General features: G+C 44.1%; 1 protein-coding gene and 1 long non-coding RNA gene across 4 annotated transcripts; both read left to right on the top strand.

The window, feature by feature from the left end:
* The first annotated feature begins 5043 nt into the window (after positions 1-5043).
* acer3 (alkaline ceramidase 3) lies at positions 5044-17092 on the top strand. 3 transcript variants are annotated; one of them, XR_003890998.1, is made up of 13 exons: positions 5044-5200; positions 10157-10267; positions 10401-10453; positions 10581-10633; positions 12492-12573; positions 12645-12680; positions 14197-14255; positions 14348-14449; positions 14587-14691; positions 14776-14821; positions 14893-14961; positions 15070-15471; positions 15739-17092. XR_003890998.1 is itself a non-coding variant. In XM_003976086.3 (12 exons), the coding sequence occupies exons 1-11, from the start codon at positions 5098-5100 to the stop codon at positions 14944-14946; spliced, it is 804 nt and encodes a 267-aa protein (XP_003976135.1). In that variant the 5' UTR covers positions 5044-5097; the 3' UTR covers positions 14947-14961; positions 15070-17092. The 3 variants fall into 3 exon arrangements, 2 of the variants coding, with proteins under 2 accessions (XP_003976135.1, XP_029704373.1); XM_003976086.3 differs by having other exon boundaries at positions 15070-17092; XM_029848513.1 differs by having other exon boundaries at positions 5062-5200; positions 10213-10267; positions 15070-17092.
* Positions 5207-6827, top strand: LOC115252671 (uncharacterized). Its single transcript, XR_003890999.1, has 2 exons — positions 5207-6032; positions 6065-6827. It is a non-coding gene; the product is annotated as an uncharacterized lncRNA (long non-coding RNA).
* Positions 17093-19065: the final 1973 nt, after the last annotated feature.

The following is a 19065-nucleotide window of genomic DNA, read 5'->3' as shown; positions in this document are numbered from 1 at the left end:
CCTGCACCAGTGAACATCCTGGGAACGGATGTTGACGTGGTGGAGTCCTACAAGTACCTGGGTGTTCACCTAAACAATAACCTGGACTGGACACACAACACAGACGCCCTGGTCAAGAAGGGCAACAGCAGACTGTTCCTGCTCAGGAGGCTGAGGTCTTTTGGAGTGCAGGGACCCCTCCTGAGGACTTTCTATGACTCTGTGGTGGGATCAGCCATCTTCTACGGGATAGTCTGCTGGTCCAGTAGCATCACAGACAGGGACAGGAAGAGGATGGACAGACTGGTAAGGAGGGCCAGCTCTGTCCTGGGATGTCCCCTGGACTCAGTGGAGGTGGTGGGAAACGGAAGGATGATGGCTAAGCTGTCATCCATGTTGAACAACACGTCCCACCCCCTACAGGACACCCTGACAGCACTGGGCAGCTCCTTCAGGGAGCGGCTGCTCCACCCTCGCTGTGTGAAGGAGAGGTATCGCAGATCTTTCCTGCCGGCTGCTGTCAGACTGCACAATAAACAGAACAACCGCTAACACAATCTGAATATTATATATTCTGATATGTATATTGTATTCACCCTCTGTACTATGTACAGGTACACAGAGGCCGAGTATCCATTTATCTGGATTATTGTAAATATCCACCCTCTTTGTATATTCCATTTGATTTCTATTTGATTCTATCTTATTTTTCCCCTGAGTGCTCTTGTTGCTGTTGTTGCACTGTAAATTTCCCCGTGTGGGACAATAAAGGATCTGAATCTGAATCTGAATCTATTATCAGGGTGTCTAAACAACTCTTTAAGAAGCCTCCAGCTGATCCAAAATGCTGCAGCCAGAGTTCTGACAGGTATTGACCATAGAGGTCACATGACTCCTGTACTGGCGTCGCTTCATTGGCTGCCTGTTAAATTTAGAATAATTTTTAAAACCCTTCTTCTGACCTACAAGGTCCTCAGAGGCCTAGCTCCATCCTACCTGGAGGAGCTAGTGATACCTTATCAGCCCAATAGACCGCTCCACTCTCAGAATGCTGGTCTACTTGTGGTTCCCAGAGTCTCTAGGGGTAGAATGGGGGGCCAAGCATTTAGCTACCAGGCCCCCCTGCTGGTTCCACAGCCTGGCATGACGTCAATCAAATGTGGCACTCACACACTCACTCACTCACTCACTCACTCACAAACACCTCAATCTATAAACCTTCTCCACCCCAAAAAATAAAGAAAATAACTCACCCACACACTCACCCACAAGAAAGAATGAAGTTTTCCACTGAAAACTGCACAATATTTGAATCACAATTCGATTCGCCCTCAGCTCTTCAAATGATCTTCGTCTTTGCAGCAACTCCGTCGTGACAAGGAACAAAAGAAGAAACAAAAGACGAAGTTCAGTCGAATGAAGTTTTTCTTTGGAAGATAAAGAGATGAAATAATTCTGATCCTGAGCTCCGACCTAGACATTCTATTATTTCTACACTATTGTGCTAAAAAACACTTGTTTGCTTTAAAAATGGTGTAAGTGTGGTTGTATTCATTCTTTCTGTTTAAATCAAGAAAAATGCAAATAAAGGTTGTTATTTGTCACATCACAAAACATCCAAAACTAATATCTGACAGATTAAACCAGAACTCTGCTCCACCTGCATGCAGTTCCTCAAGCGGCCACTTGAGGTCGCAGTCGTAATACACCGATTAGTGACCGATCTTCGTCCCTGTGATCGATTTAGGGGCAGTTTTGTCGAAAGGAACTTGAGATAAATGATTGAAGTTGAAGAAATGACAGTAAAAGTTATAATATCGGGACAAATATGGACCGAAACAATGGCGAATCTTATTCCCACCACTGCAGACTTTGAGACCTCATTTTCCTTCAACTTTGAACATATTTTGACGACAAGTTCAATGCATTCATTGTTGATTTTCTAAATTATTTTATCAATAGCGGTTTAGTTTCCTGCTGCTTCACATGAGTTGCAAAGTCTGTAATGTTGCAGTTTAGGATGCAAATAGGCTGTTTAGTTTTTGGATCTGTTTCAAACGGTTTTCCACAGCTTCTGATTTGAAGGTTGAGACAGGAACCGAACCGAGAGGTTAAACTTTGGTCGTGATGTTCTCTCCAGCAGCAGGTGGATGATGCGACAGCCAGAGGACGCTTCTTCCTCACTGACGGACGATGTGTGACTGCTCAAACAGGAAATTACAGTTATTTTCAAAATAAACCTACGAGTCATAATAAAGAATTGATCTCGAATCGAAATTCATGAAAGAATTTGCAACTTGGAAAAACTCTCAGCAAACCCAGCACGCTCCCGGGGGGGGGGGGGGGTGTTCATAGGACTGACAAAGGCAAAAGAAGGTGACACCTGTGGGCTGCTGATCACCTGTGGGCCGGTGACACACCTGTGGCTGCTGATCACCTGTGGGCCGGTGACACACCTGTGGCTGCTGATCACCTGTGGGCTGCTGATCACCTGTGGGCTGCTGATCACCTGTCGAAGTTGCCGCTGTGAGCCAGAAAATGAGCCAAGCCCGCCCTCTAGGGGCAGCCCAGAGCACAACAACCAAACCGGCCTAAACCCCAAATCAGAACACCGGAGATCCTTTTCGCCAAAGCGGAACCCTATAAAGTGCTTTTTGCTTTTGAATCTTGAACTCTAGTTCCATAATTCACATCTCCATGTACACGTAGCCATATGTCTCTTCTCTTTTCTTGTTGTTTTGTTCTTTCAAGACTATTTTACACATAATGGCTGCCACTCACTTTGTGGTGTATTTTTCCTTTAGCTGGGTCCATTCATGTAGAAATACATCACTGTATTTTAAATGGCAGCAGTCTGGATGTGAGTTGTACGTTGTTTAATAAATGTTGGTCTAATTGGCAGTAATGGATTAAATTGTGAAGGAATACCACGTTGGTTCATGACCGATGGGAGAGGCTTGGATTAGCACGCCTTTCCCTTCTTGAGCAACAGGTCATGAAACATTCCAGGGAGTGATGAGGTCAATTAACGGGATTTTTTAGAAAGGTTTTCCCTTCGTGAGACGCAGGGGACCCACTGGAGCTGGATGGTCCTGATCAGCACTCCCTCAACAGGGTTAGGGTTAGGGTTAGGGACGCTACACCCTGTGGAATGTTTGTGCTAAAGGTCAGAAGCTAATTGTTAGTTTTTTTGTTTGAAATCTCAAAGCAACGTCATTCATTGCTGTATTTTACACTTCAGACCTGATCTGTCAGACGACTGGCTGGGTCCCAAAGGGCCAAACGCCCATCGGGGTACTTATGGATTTCATTAAAGTCCCTTAACTACAACCAATGACCCTTTTCCATAGTGTGGGGGCATTTCAGAGGACCTCAGGACTCTATCTGGGGAGGGGTCCCAGGCATCTGGCACATCTTATCTCCAAAAGCTGAGGTCAGTCCCCACTTCTACTGCACATCAAACTGTGTCTGGTCTCCAGATGGACCTTCCCGGTTCAGTGTATGACACAAAAGCAGCTATATATTTAGTACACGGGACCATAGGAGTGCACCATTACTCTGGATAAGTGAATATAGTTCCGTTTTCATTCCATGAAAATCCTGCAGATAAGATGAAGCGTTGAGGCTGGACGAGCACCTCCGTGTAAAAACATCCTCTTCTACGTTCCCTGTTCTCAGATGAGGACCAGAAATAAATGTTAGTGTTGTACATTGGATGGTTCAACAGGAACAGCAGGAACCTCAACCAAACGTCTCCTGTAGATGCAGCTCAGACCTGCACACCGGTCAGGAGGACTTTCAGACCATTCCTCTGTCCCAAAGTGTTTCAGTTCCACCGTATTCCTGGGATGTCTGGTGTGAATGGCCCTCTGGAGGCCATGGCCCAGCACCTCAGCGGGGTTGAGGTCAGGACTCTGACTGGGCCGCTCCAGAAGGCTGGTTTTCCTCTGTTGAAGCTGCTGGTTTCCTCCACTGCTTCGGGTCCTTGTCCCGTTGCCCCTCCAAGCCTCTGCTGAGCTGCAGTTTGCAGACAGATGGTCTTAAGGTTTTCTTGCAGACTGTCTGGAGGAACTTGGGGACTCATTTTTCACTTTGGAAGCCTTCCCAGCTTCACACGGGTCGACGATTCTTGAGGGAAGATCTTCTGAGAGCTGGTTTGTGGACTCCAGCTCGGCTGGCTGCAGTTAGCTCTTGGAGGAGTCACTAGCATGGGCCTCACACGTTTCCAGCCTCCACTGGGACGTTCCCATGGTGGGTTCCAGAAAAACGGGTCATTTCTGTGCTGTATTAGTCTGGTGATGGGACTTTGATGAGGATCTGAAGATACTTTCTGACCAATTTATGCAGAAATCCAGGTCATCCCAAAGGATTTTTTCTTTTATATGTTTTTGTTCTACTGTATTCCTTCTTTTTCTGGAGTACATTAGTGAATGAACCTCTGTGAATGAACCCTTCTTGCTCTTTTTTGATCCATTCTCTGCTGGAGAGGAGAGAGAATAAAACCCGATGGAGTGAAAAAACAAAAAAACAATGGAGTGAACTTTTTTTTATAGCCACAACGCAGAGGAATGACCGGTTAATTTGTCTGCTTCCATCCTGTTTCTGCTCCTCTCGTGCTGGGAAGCCTGAGAATGTGCAGCTATAATCAGAGACATGGGTGCCGGGCCCCCCAGGAGGACCAGGAGGACCCTGTTGCACCGCTGTCTATTGGTGAAGGAACAAGTCTTCTTCTGTGGTGGTTTTGGTGACAGGAACCCTTCCTGCACATGCCAAGATGCTATTCTGAGTAAATCCTAAAACGTAAAGCTGGTGCATCTATATGAATTCTTTATTGTTCCACCCATGTTTACAGTAGATTCGGATTTTCCAACCATTCCAATTGTTAATCGGACTTATTCCCACGTAATGTGAGTTTGCATGAATACAGAACAAAGTGCTTTGCTAACCAGTTAGCAAGGCTACATTGGAAGCATTTGGGAACTAGCATGGGTGACTCGGTAGTTGTGCGTTAATGACGGAGCTCTGCGGGAGCTGCGTGCGTGTGCGGTGTGCGCAGGACCCGGCGGTGCGTGTCCTGCTCCAGGGTCCGTCAGCACCGCAGTCGCCTCCCCTTCCATCATGGCTCCCTCGGCACACAGACAAGGGTTCTGGGGGAGACCCACCTCCACCCTGGACTGGTGCGAAGAGAACTATGTGGTCTCCTATTACATCGCTGAGTTCTGTGAGTCACGTGCGCCGCCTCGTTCACCAGCTCAGGGGGGTTCGATGTGTTCCGACAGCTCGTGGCACGAGAGGAAGACTGGATGGTGCCGCGAAAGTAGCAGCTCCCCTCGCGCCGCGGCTACTTTAGCTGCCCTCGCGCCGCGGCTACTTTAGCTGCCCTCGCGCCGCTGCTACTTTAGCTGCACTCGCGCCGCTGCTACTTTAGCTGCACTCGCGCCGCTGCTACTTTAGCTCCACTCGCGCCGCGGCTACTTTAGCTGCCCTCGCGCCGCTGCTACTTTAGCTCCACTCGCGCCGCTGCTACTTTAGCTGCCCTCGCGCCGCTGCTACTTTAGCTGCACTCGCGCCGCTGCTACTTTAGCTCCACTCGCGCCGCGGCTACTTTAGCTGCCCTCGCGCCGCTGCTACTTTAGCTGCCCTCGCGCCGCTGCTACTTTAGCTGCCCTCGCGCCGCTGCTACTTTAGCTGCCCTCGCGCCGCTGCTACTTTAGCTGCACTCGCGCCGCTGCTACTTTAGCTCCACTCGCGCCGCGGCTACTTTAGCTGCCCTCGCGCCGCGGCTACTTTAGCTCCACTCGCGCCGCGGCTACTTTAGCTCCACTCGCGCCGCGGCTACTTTAGATGCCCTCGCGCCGCGGCTACTTTAGCTCCACTCGCGCCGCGGCTACTTTAGCTCCCCTCGCGCCGCGGCTACTTTAGCTGCCCTCGCGCTGCGGCTACTTTAGCTCCTCTCGTGCCGCCTCTTCTTCACTGGTGTACTAGCAACGTTAGCGCTACTGACGTCACCTCAGACGACACTCGAGCTGTTTTTCATGTAGCCGAGAATGCAGGTGGCAGTGGCGTTAGCATTATGAGAATGCAGGTGGCAGTGGCGTTAGCATTATGAGAATGCAGGTGGCAGTGGCGTTAGCATTATGAGAATGCAGGTGGCAGTGGCGTTAGCATTATGAGAATGCAGGTGGCAGCGGCGTTAGCATTATGAGAATGCAGGTGGCAGCGGCGTTAGCATTATGAGAATGCAGGTGGCAGCGGCGTTAGCATTATGAGAATGCAGGTGGCAGCGGCGTTAGCATTATGAGAATGCAGGTGGCAGCGGCGTTAGCATTATGATAATGCAGGTGGCAGCGGCGTTAGCATTATGAGAATGCAGGTGGCAGCGGCGTTAGCATTATGAGAATGCAGGTGGCAGCGGCGTTAGCATTATGAGAATGCAGGTGGCAGCGGCGTTAGCATTATGATAATGCAGGTGGCAGTGGTGTTAGCGTTATGATAATGCAGGTGGCAGTGGCGTTAGCATTATGATAATGCAGGTGGCAGTGGCGTTAGCATTATGATAATGCAGGTGGCAGTGGCGTTAGCATTATGATAATTATAATACTCCAAAGTTACCAGCATTAACAATCAGGTCCAGTTGTGACATGCCAGAGAGAAGCTTTGGTATAGAAAAAAAGCACCTAGCGATGGTCAAAGTAGCCGCATCTCGCCTTTTCTGCTCAAATCAGCTGCTTTTGTGTTTTAGTTCGATTACCTGCAACCAAACGGTGACAGATAGTGTCTGTCTGTCTGTCTGTATTGTTGTTATAACATGGAAAATATATGAAGGGGTTATTAAAAACAATGCAATGTTTTTGTTAGTCATTTTTTTAATTCAAAAATCACACAAGAAAGTCCACATATTTAGAACTATAACAGATCTAAAGTATAGTCACATATTTAGAACTATAACAGATCTAAAGTATAGTCCCATATTTAGAACTATAACAGATCTAAAGTATAGTCCCATATTTAGAACTATAACAGATCTAAAGTATAGTCCCATATTTAGAACTAAAACAGATCTAAAGTATAGTCACATATTTAGAACTATAACAGATCTAAAGTATAGTCCCATATTTAGAACTATAACAGATCTAAAGTATAGTCCCATATTTAGAACTATAACAGATCTAAAGTATAGTCACATATTTAGAACTATAACAGATCTAAAGTATAGTCCCATATTTAGAACTATAACAGATCTAAAGTATAGTCACATATTTAGAACTATAGCAGATCTAAAGTATAGTCCCATATTTAGAACTAAAACAGATCTAAAGTATAGTCCCATATTTAGAACTATAACAGATCTAAAGTATAGTCCCATATTTAGAACTATAACAGATCTAAAGTATAGTCCCATATTTAGAACTATAACAGATCTAAAGTATTGTCACATATTTAGAACTATAGCAGATCTAAAGTATAGTCCCATATTTAGAACTATAACAGATCTAAAGTATAGTCCCATATTTAGAACTATAACAGATCTAAAGTATAGTCCCATATTTAGAACTAAAACAGATCTAAAGTATAGTCCCATATTTAGAACTATAACAGATCTAAAGTATAGTCCCATATTTAGAACTATAACAGATCTAAAGTATAGTCCCATATTTAGAACTATAACAGATCTAAAGTATAGTCCCATATTTAGAACTATAACAGATCTAAAGTATAGTCCCATATTTAGAACTATAACAGATCTAAAGTATAGTCCCATATTTAGAACTATAACAGATCTAAAGTATAGTCCCATATTTAGAACTATAACAGATCTAAAGTATAGTCCCATATTTAGAACTAAAACAGATCTAAAGTATAGTCCCATATTTAGAACTATAACAGATCTAAAGTATAGTCCCATATTTAGAACTATAACAGATCTAAAGTATAGTCCCATATTTAGAACTATAACAGATCTAAAGTATAGTCCCATATTTAGAACTAAAACAGATCTAAAGTATAGTCACATATTTAGAACTATAACAGATCTAAAGTATAGTCCCATATTTAGAACTATAACAGATCTAAAGTATAGTCCCATATTTAGAACTATAACAGATCTAAAGTATAGTCACATATTTAGAACTATAACAGATCTAAAGTATAGTCCCATATTTAGAACTATAACAGATCTAAAGTATAGTCACATATTTAGAACTATAGCAGATCTAAAGTATAGTCCCATATTTAGAACTAAAACAGATCTAAAGTATAGTCCCATATTTAGAACTATAACAGATCTAAAGTATAGTCCCATATTTAGAACTATAACAGATCTAAAGTATAGTCCCATATTTAGAACTATAACAGATCTAAAGTATTGTCACATATTTAGAACTATAGCAGATCTAAAGTATAGTCCCATATTTAGAACTATAACAGATCTAAAGTATAGTCCCATATTTAGAACTATAACAGATCTAAAGTATAGTCCCATATTTAGAACTAAAACAGATCTAAAGTATAGTCCCATATTTAGAACTATAACAGATCTAAAGTATAGTCCCATATTTAGAACTATAACAGATCTAAAGTATAGTCCCATATTTAGAACTATAACAGATCTAAAGTATAGTCCCATATTTAGAACTAAAACAGATCTAAAGTATAGTCCCATATTTAGAACTATAACAGATCTAAAGTATAGTCCCATATTTAGAACTATAACAGATCTAAAGTATAGTCCCATATTTAGAACTATAGCAGATCTAAAGTATAGTCCCATATTTAGAACTATAACAGATCTAAAGTATAGTCCCATATTTAGAACTATAGCAGATCTAAAGTATAGTCCCATATTTAGAACTATAACAGATCTAAAGTATTGTCACATATTTAGAACTATAACAGATCTAAAGTATAGTCCCATAATTATAACTATAACAGATCTAAAGTATAGTCCCATATTTAGAACTATAACAGATCTAAAGTATAGTCCCATAATTATAACTATAACAGATCTAAAGTATAGTCCCATATTTAGAACTATAACAGATCTAAAGTATAGTCACATATTTAGAACTATAGCAGATCTAAAGTATAGTCCCATATTTAGAACTATAGCAGATCTAAAGTATAGTCCCATATTTAGAACTATAACAGATCTAAAGTATAGTCCCATATTTAGAACTAAAACAGATCTAAAGTATAGTCCCATATTTAGAACTAAAACAGATCTAAAGTATTGTCACATATTTAGAACTATAACAGATCTAAAGTATAGTCCCATAATTATAACTATAACAGATCTAAAGTATAGTCCCATATTTAGAACTAAAACAGATCTTAAGTATAGTCCCATATTTAGAACTATAACAGATCTAAAGTATAGTCCCATATTTAGAACTATAACAGATCTAAAGTATAGTCCCATAATTATAACTATAACAGATCTAAAGTATAGTCCCATATTTAGAACTATAACAGATCTAAAGTATAGTCACATATTTAGAACTATAGCAGATCTAAAGTATAGTCCCATATTTAGAACTATAGCAGATCTAAAGTATAGTCCCATATTTAGAACTATAACAGATCTAAAGTATAGTCCCATATTTAGAACTAAAACAGATCTAAAGTATAGTCCCATATTTAGAACTAAAACAGATCTAAAGTATAGTCACATATTTAGAACTATAGCAGATCTAAAGTATAGTCCCATATTTAGAACTATAGCAGATCTAAAGTATAGTCCCATATTTAGAACTAAAACAGATCTAAAGTATTGTCACATATTTAGAACTATAGCAGATCTAAAGTATAGTCACATATTTAGAACTAAAACAGATCTAAAGTATTGTCACATATTTAGAACTATAACAGATCTAAAGTATAGTCCCATAATTATAACTATAACAGATCTAAAGTATAGTCCCATATTTAGAACTAAAACAGATCTTAAGTATAGTCCCATATTTAGAACTATAACAGATCTAAAGTATAGTCCCATATTTAGAACTATAACAGATCTAAATCTATCCCTGAGAGGTTCAGGACCAAACACCAGGACCTTGACCTGCCACTGGCTCCTGGGGGAAAATGACATTTGCGGGTTGTGGATACAAGAAGGAAGGTTGTTCAACGTGCTAAATTCTGTGTCAAACAGCTCTAAACTGTCCTGTTTTTTGGACAGGGAACACTGTCAGCAACCTGATTATGATCTTTCCTCCTCTCTGTGGGGCTCTCCAGACTTATCGTGATGGCCTTGAGGTCCGTTATATCTGCTCTTTCTTGGGATTAGCAGGTTTGTTCTGTGACGACACTTATTGCTGTACATGCATTGTGTGTAGCTTAAAAGACTTCTGAACATATTTTGCATTGTCAACACAATTCTCTGTTCTTAACGAGATCCACTGGGGTTGTTCTGTTGGGTGTAGCTGTTGGTGTCGGTTCCTGGTGCTTCCACATGACCTTGCTGTATGAAATGCAGGTATGGTCACGATTCCATTAAAGCCATAGAGTGACGTCTTCATTTTCTACCAAACTTTGCAGTTTCTGTTGAAACAAATATCACAAAATGTTCAATTTGTTGTGTTTTTGTGTTTGCTTGATTTTAGTTGCTGGATGAGCTGCCAATGATTTACAGCACATGTGTCTTCGTCTACTGTCTGTAAGTACCTCGTCATCACGATTTCAAATGCCTCTAATATGTGACAGAAGCCAGTCGTCTCCATCCATCTCCACCTTTCCAAATGTCCAAACCTTGTTGCTAGGCAACGCTTTTGCCTTGCTTGGAAGCTGCCAAGAAAGCCTCCGAACCCGAACCCTGTTGAGTCCAGTGGTGCCGAGTACGCACTAGTGGAAAAGGGGCCAAAGATTTTGTCAGAACAACATACAAAAAAGCAGAAAATTCAGGAAGTGATGTCGGCTAGATGTGCCTCAAGCAGAGAGCAGTGATGACTTCCTAAATAGAGCGTCTGGAGAAGAGTGGTCAAAGGTCAAACTCTCAGAAAGACAGCAAGATTACTAAATGAAGCACAGTGGAGGCATGCCAACGCACATGTTGGTGAAAATGACCTGATTCTTAACCTGGTTCTTAAGAACCCCAGCAGGCTTCTGGCTTTACATCACAAAAAACAGTCAAAACAAATGACTCCAACCAACAAGACAGCATCCACACCATCTCTAAAGAGTCCCTGCAGTCCCTCAGCTCCCAGTTGAACGGTCATCCTTTCCACATTCTCATTTCTTTTACTAGAACTTGATGGACTTTCAGAGCTGAATAATCAACAGTAAGTAGTGGTGTCAGACATCTTCTTTGCTTCATCTTTATTACTGTTCAACTTCCGGTCATAAAAAGCACATAGGGGCCACAGGGGACTTTAAAATGGGCTTTAGTTGAGGTATAAAGCTCTTCATTACCTTTCTAAACATAGAACTGACATTTCTTATTTGCTAATTTCCCTGATTGACACCCCCTAAAGGGATCAATAAAGTACTCAATCAATTTTTTTAACATTTCAACCCAAGAGGAAGGAAAAGGAAGAGTCTTTTTTTTAACCAGCCCTCATTTTATTTTTGCTTTGCTTTTCTCTGCACAATGTGTCACTTCTGTTGGTAGGGGTAGGGTTAGGGTTAAGGGTTAAGGGTTAGGGGTAGGGTTAGGGTCAGGGGTAGGGGTAGGGTTAGGGTCAGGGGTAGGGGTAGGGGTAGGGTTAGGGGGTAGGGGTAGGGTTAGGGTTAAGGGTAGGGTTAGGGGTAGGGGTAAGGGTAGGGTTAGGGTCAGGGGTAGGGTCAGGGGTAGGGTTAAGGGTAGGGGGCAGGGCTAGGGTCAGGGGTAGGGTTAGGGGTAAGGGTAGGGTTAAGGGTAGGGTTAGGGGTAGGGTCAGGGGTAGGGGTAGGGTTAGGGGTAAGGGTAGGGTTAGGGTCAGGGTCAGGGGTAGGGTTAAGGGTAGGGGGCAGGGCTAGGGTCAGGGGTAGGGTTAGGGGTAAGGGTAGGGTTAAGGGTAGGGTCAGGGGTAGGGGGTAGGTTAGGGGTAGTGGGTAGGGTCAGGGGTAGGGTCAGGGGTAGGGGGCAGGACTAGGGTCAGGGGTAGGGGGTAGGGGTAGGGTTGGTCTTTCATTAACCTTTGTGGTTTTATCAGTCTTCCTCTCTACCTCCCACTCCCTGCCTGTGAATTTAAACCCACTTGTCCTTCCACCCTGGGCCACATCCTGTGTCTTGTGTGGATTATACCATCCTAGAGTGGTTTACCGACCTGATCTTGTCTGGGATTCGGATTTGTTTGCCCGTCTGACTGGTGCGAGCTAAACGTTTCAGGGTCCCGATCTGTCGGTCATGGGTTCCGCACTAGCGTCCTGCCTAACCACTTCTGACACGCTGGGTCTCTTGGCTCCAATAGCTCGTTTTCTCCGATTTTACTCATCTTGTCAAAGACTTATAAAGGATCGTTCTGCTTACATGGAACACTTTTCACCTTTGTTCTTCCCCTTTTCCACTTAAAGCAACAGTGCATTTGTTTTTCCAGGTACGAGTGCTTCAAAGAAGAAAACAGCATCAACCTCTTTTCCATTACATTGCTGCTCATCTTCAGTCTGTCGGTCACTGTGGTGAGTCTCCACTGTCACTGGTGCCAGCAAAGGAATGAAACACAGCATAACTTCAGAAATGACCTTCACAGGTGTACTTGAATTGGAAGGAGCCGGTGTTTCATCAGGTAAGAGAGCACTTGTACCATGGATTGTGTTGGCTTGGTGTTGGTGATGACACCTCATCACACCAAAGATTAGTTTTTACTGACGTCTTTGTTTTATTCCAGTGTGCCTGAGGACGGTTTGTGTGATGTTGTGGGACACTTTTGTCCTAAGTGCGTTAGAGTGAGAGGCACAATCATGCTCCTGTGATTGGAATACTACTTTCCAGTCCTAAACTGCCTGGTAAAACTACCAACTACCACAGCAGATCTGTGGAGAGGAAGTGAAGAGGGACATAAATAGGACACAGAAGGAAAGTGCTGGTCGGAGAGCTGTGTGTGTTTCTGAAGGATGAGAGGGTTGCTCCTGATATGGCAGAGCTCTGGAGACGTGTTGAACTTAATGTGAGCAGCTCCAGGTGCTCAGTGGAGCTCCATCAGCGATGGCGTGATGTGGGCCTGCTCAGGTCGGCACATCGGAAGGGCACTGCAGTGGTCCCTGCAGGAGATCACCCTGGCTTATATCAGCAGCTGGGGAGGGGGGTCCTGGGTTAGGGATGGCCTGATGTTAAACAGGGAAAATCCTCACGAGACTGGTAGGAGACTGAGGCCACGTGGTCAGAAAAGTCAGCTGACCATCAATCATGACTCCAAGATCTCAACAACCTTGGTTGGAGAGAGCAAGAGAAGGTGCTGAAGGGTTTAAAAAAATCAGTGCTAAAGTGAAAACCCTGAATTTGCCAAGTCTCAGCCTGAACCAGCCAGCATTCACGGCCCTGTGTGTGCTAAGCTAGGACTCCTCATATATCCATCCAAAATAGTCAGCTTTAATCATCACAGCTGTTGTTCTCACATGTTCCCACCATGTTCTGCTGTGCTCCTGCCTAGTTTAGACACTGAGAGTTCTCCTGATTCACTCAGCATCTGACAACTCATGCTGAGTTTTGAATGACACGTGTGCATTTTGTAAAGCTAAGTTGCGTGCTAGACCTCATGTCCTTGGGAGCTGCTGGAACAGGCAGAGATTCTTCTGAAAACACAAGATACGTGGAGGATGGACTTGTCTCACAGGGCGTTCCATCGTGAATATAAAACTGGCTGTTAGCCTTCGGCAGAGAGCAGAAGGCATCAGGTTCAGTGGCCCAGTGAGCACTCAGATACCTCAGAGACCGGAGGCGATGCCACGGCGACTTAGGTCCCAAATGAATTTTAGCTTTTGATTTATCACTATATTCAATAAATTCTAGACGGCATTTTAAAGGACACCTTCCTTCGCTTTTTTGCCATGAATACTTTTGAAACATTAACCTTAAAATGAGCTTTGATGCAGTCTTGCACCAGAGTCATGCTAACGCTCCTGTGGCGTATCACCAAATTAAGATTTGTTTAGTGACCCCGATTCCAATTTTAACCACAATAAATACATTCAAATATAAACTAGAATGTGTTTAATACAGTTTTCGAATATGCCCCCCCCCCCTGGATCAAATGTGTCTTCCAAAGAGTCCTGAAAGCTCTCCAACGTTGTGGTGTTTTCCAGGTCATGTACGGCGCTCTGGTGGCTTCTTTAGTGATCCGGTCCATCTTTATTGCAACCTGGTAAGTTTGCTAGCCCACTAGTCAAATAGTGAAAGGTTTAAAGAAAGTGTTCACTAATTTTTGGTTTGTTTGTGTTGGGCTTTCATTTTGAGGGTGAACCCATGGCTCAAGCCTCTGTGTTACACATCGTTAGGAGTCTTTCTTTTAGGGTTCCTACTCTGGAACATTGACAATATCTTCTGTGAAACATTGAGGTACGACCTGGTGATGGAAAATATGCTTCAATAGGTTACATATTTGAACATTTGTGATGTTTAGAAAGCATTTTGAGAAGGAGACTAAAGTCAACATGCAGCATCATAACTTGATGGGCTCCGGTTTTTATCTCTAGAACGAGTAGACATCACCTGCCTCCTGGTGTTGGAGTCGTCACCCAGTTCCATGCCTGGTGGCATATCTTGACTGGACTTGGATCTTACCTCCATATACTTCTTAGGTGAAGTAGATCCTGTTCACAAACGTCCTTTTGGATCAAATGATTGTGCTTTCTTCATGAAACTTTAATCTTGTTTTCTTTCAGCCTTCAGATAAGATCAATTTATCTGAAACACAGACCAAAAGTAAAGGTAAGCTGGTCAAATTCTAATGATTATTGATTAGATTTGGTCGTTAATCATTTTGTCTTGTCCTCATTCAGTTTATATGTGGAGTTTGGCCCATATTGCATATTGAGCCTCAGAAGAAAAGCTGAAATAATCATTTGAAGGTGACTTCCTGTTTTTATTCTTGTATCAAAACAGGGTTTAGAACTAACTTTACTATTAGTAATATAAGTAGTACTGTTATTATTATTATTATTTTTGTACTTTAACAGAACAGCACAAACTGCCACGGTCAGAAACTGAGCCCCCACCCCTGAATGGACCCACCCCTGGGACAGGCCCCACCCCTGAATGGACCCACCCCTGGAACAGGCCCCACCCCTGGGACAGGCCCCACCCATGGGACAGGTCTACCCGTGGGACAGGCCTCACCCATGGGACAGGTCTCACCCCTGGATGGACTGCACCCCTGGAACAGGCCCCACCCATGGGACAGGCCTCACCCCTGGATGGACTGCACCCCTGGAACAGGCCCCACCCCTGGAACAGGCCCCACCCCTGGGACAGGCCCCACCCATGGGACAGGTCTCACCCGTGGGACAGGCCTCACCCCTGGATGGACTGCACCCCTGGAACAGGCCCCACCCCTGGGACAGGCCCCACCCATGGGACAGGTCTCACCCGTGGGACAGGCCTCACCCATGGGACAGGTCTCACCCCTGGATGGACTGCACCCCTGGAACAGGCCCCACCCATGGGACAGGCCTCACCCCTGGATGGACTGCACCCCTGGAACAGGCCCCACCCCTGGAACAGGCCCCACCCCTGGGACAGGCCCCACCCATGGGACAGGTCTCACCCGTGGGACAGGCCTCACCCCTGGATGGACTGCACCCCTGGAACAGGCCCCACCCCTGGGACAGGCCCCACCCATGGGACAGGTCTCACCCGTGGGACAGGTCTCACCCGTGGGACAGGCCTCACCCATGGGACAGGCCCCACCCCTGGATGGACTGCACCCCTGGGAAAGGCCCCACCCCTGGGACAGGCCCCACCCGTGGACTGGGTGTGTATTTGGGTTTCTCGTGGAACTGTGAAGATGTACCGTGTAGCACTTAGGGGTGCATGATATTCATGGACCAACAGAGTACCGGCCAATATGGGGCCAAATTACATCATTTTTTTATCATCCCAATAGCATTTGTACCGTTAAGCATACACAATAAATTCATGAAAATGGGGAAATTGCAGGTCAGTCGACCCCAAAATAGGCCAAGTTGCTTTGGTTACATCATATAACCCAAACTCCAGCCTGATTTAAAGGAGCGTGCCCACGGCCAGCTAATATGCCGGCACCAGCGTGGTGGGTCGACCCGTTGGCAGATGACAACAGCAGCGCTGTTTGCTAACAGTGATGGGACTCAGAGTGCCTGAGGAACCTGTTCTGTCACCGAGTCCATAGTTGAGATAATTAATCGTGAGGATTCAACACGTCCCTGCTTTGGTTTTACTAAATTCAGATTGCAAAAGTCTGGCCTTCCAGGTTCTTTTGCTGATCTTTTTCCCACAGCAAACGACGACTGACCTGAACCAAGTTTTGTATTTAGATTTCATTTTGTTTCTGAATCTGAATCTCAAACCTGTTCATGGCGGATGAAGGAGTGCCAGAACTTTGGTACGCTCTTCCAGATGCATCCCAATGAATTAAAGGCCTTCGGCATCGGCCAAGAGATTATTGGTAATGGGTGGGTTAGCATCACAAAAAGCAGTTTTAATCAATAGTTTTAATCAGCTGGATTTTTGCATGAATCCTGCTCCAGTAGATTTTATGATTAGGAGCTTTGTGTCCCTGACAGATTTGAGCATCGTCTTGATTTTGCCTGATTTACACACGGTTCAGGTCTGCAACAAACCTCTTGTTTTGAGGTTTCCTGACTTGAGACATAAAGAAGTTGACAACATTTTTTGATGAGGCAACAGTCCTTGTTATTTATACTTATTATGGATGGATTGTATGGAGCTAAATTAAAATGTTCATATCCATGGAGACAATAAAAGACACAGAGTATCTGTCCATCATGCTTTATTAACCCTAAATGTTGGCCTAATGTGGCCAGTGTTACTGTGTTATAACCCTTTTGTAATGACCTGTCCTGTAGGCTACAAACTCTGTGCCTTATTGTTTTGGTTCTGGTTCAGTCCAAGAGGCCTTAAAGTGAATGAAATTGAACATGTTATGATTTGACTCGAGTATTTAGCTGAGCTCCTGTTATTACCAATAAACCAAGATGACACAATTTCTTCTGAATATTTTTGGTGTGCCAACCCCGTAACTGGAACTCAGTGGTATTTGTGGTTTCAGATGAGTAAACTCTGTCAACATGTTTTTTGGAAATGTTGCCGGTCATTCTCTTTGTCAAGCGTGAACAGAGAAGTGCTATTTACAGTGAATGATTCTGATGTTCCAGCGCTCCTTCTCCGAGCAGGTCAAAGGCTCTTGAAAACCTTCTTCTTCAGCTTCAAACTTGTTAGAACAACTTTAGGCTGTTTTGTTGTGTAACACCTAGAAAATCTGGCAGAGTTTTAAAGGGAGCCTGAAAAGTGTTCTACTTTAAGGAGCCCCTGCAGGACAGCCTCACCATGCTAACCCTAGCCCTAATGTGGAACAGGGAGATTCACAGGATCCTAACCCTATCATGAAGAGAATGAGTCAGAAGCCTGGGGTTCCTTCAGTTGAACCTGAAAATGTATCTGGGGAAAAGAATCAGATTTGCTTATTTTTCTCTTTTAAGGGATGACAGATAATCAAATGTTAAAAACAGTGAAAGATCATGAAAAATGTTTCATTCATAGGTGACAATTTAATGATCCAAGCAACATTTCTGGATCTCTCAACTCTCATCTGATTTGGAGAGAAGAGCAAACCAGTGAGCAAGAACAACAGCTCATCCTGCCAGTGAGTGGAGATACAGCAGCTGATGCTGGAGTGGCCATGCTAGGCCAGCAAAACAGTGCTTGTGATGGGGATGAGGTGCTGCGTGTGTAGGGTTCTGTGAGTGTGAAGCAGGTTTTCAGAAAAGATGTGGAAACAATCCCAAAAAAACATCTGGATTGAACTTCTGGAAACTCCAATCCTACAGTTTCTTCATCACTCCAACAGATCTGATACTGACAGAAATGAGAGCAGCTGTTGTGCTTCTGGGTTTTAGTGCTGCATTTGATTTGCTAAATCCCAAAATGACTCTTCATAGGATGAGGGTTAGGCCTACTTACCTAAGAGATCACAAATGGTTCTCTTTAATGGCACTTTTCCTAATGTAAAGACAGTCCAGTGGGGTGTTCCCCAGGGGAGTTGCTTAGGCCCGTTGCTCTACTCTAGTTTTTCCAAGGATATTTTTGCTCTGAGAAGCCCGCTTGGTGATGTTTGCAGATGGTTCAACTGTATAGATGTCATCAGTGTGGAGGAGGTAAATCTTCCCCTTCAAAATGGAATTACACTTATTACAGATTGGGTAGCCAATAACTGTTAAAGTTCAAATGTATCTAAAACCAAATGTATTGTTTTGGGATCAAGATTTTAAATGATGTATCTCCATAACTGGCAGCTGTATTGACCAAGTCAATGAGGTTAAACTCCTGGGGGTGAACCTTCCCAGTAAGTTATCAGGGCAAAACATCTAGATGGAATTGTAGGAAAAATGACCCTTCCTTACGCATAACACCACCTGGCAGGTTACTCAAGCGCTGGTTCTCATCTCGATTCATGTTCGGTGCTCTGGTCAAGCCCAGCAGTTGGTGCTAAACAGAGCAGCGCGTCTCACCCTTCGGTGTTCAATGAAGGAAAACAGAGGCTACAGGCAGGCTGAGCTCCCCTGGCCTAAAGTGGAAGTCCTCTCACTTTATTTAGGAATATATGTTTCAAAACAACTGTCTTGCCTTCACTTAAGAATAACTTGTCAACATCAGTCATCCTGGACCCTAACCCATCAGTCATCCTGGACTCTAACCCATCAGTCATCCTGGACTCTAACCCATCAGTCATCCTGGACCCTAACCCATCAGTCATCCTGGACTCTAACCCATCAGTCATCCTGGACTCTAACCCATCAGTCATCCTGGACTCTAACCCATCAGTCATCCTGGACCCTAACCCATCAGTCATCCTGGACTCTAACCCATCAGTCATCCTGGACCCTAACCCATCAGTCATCCTGGACTCTAACCCATCAGTCATCCTGGACCCTAACCCATCAGTCATCCTGGACCCT

This window comes from Takifugu rubripes, chromosome 15 (assembly GCF_901000725.2).
Source record: "Takifugu rubripes chromosome 15, fTakRub1.2, whole genome shotgun sequence".
Classification (NCBI taxonomy): Eukaryota; Metazoa; Chordata; class Actinopteri; order Tetraodontiformes; family Tetraodontidae; genus Takifugu; species Takifugu rubripes.
This window is presented reverse-complemented; position numbering and strand designations above follow the sequence as displayed.

Coding starts and splice junctions, on each gene's coding strand:
- acer3 (XM_003976086.3), top strand. CDS start 5,098: ATGGCTCCCTCGGCACACAGACAAGGGTTCTGGGGGAGACCCACCTCC. Junction 12,574..12,644: donor TCAGTCTGTCGGTCACTGTG/GTGAGTCTCCAC, acceptor TGACCTTCACAG/GTGTACTTGAATTGGAAGGA. Junction 14,822..14,892: donor AACACAGACCAAAAGTAAAG/GTAAGCTGGTCA, acceptor GTCCTCATTCAG/TTTATATGTGGAGTTTGGCC.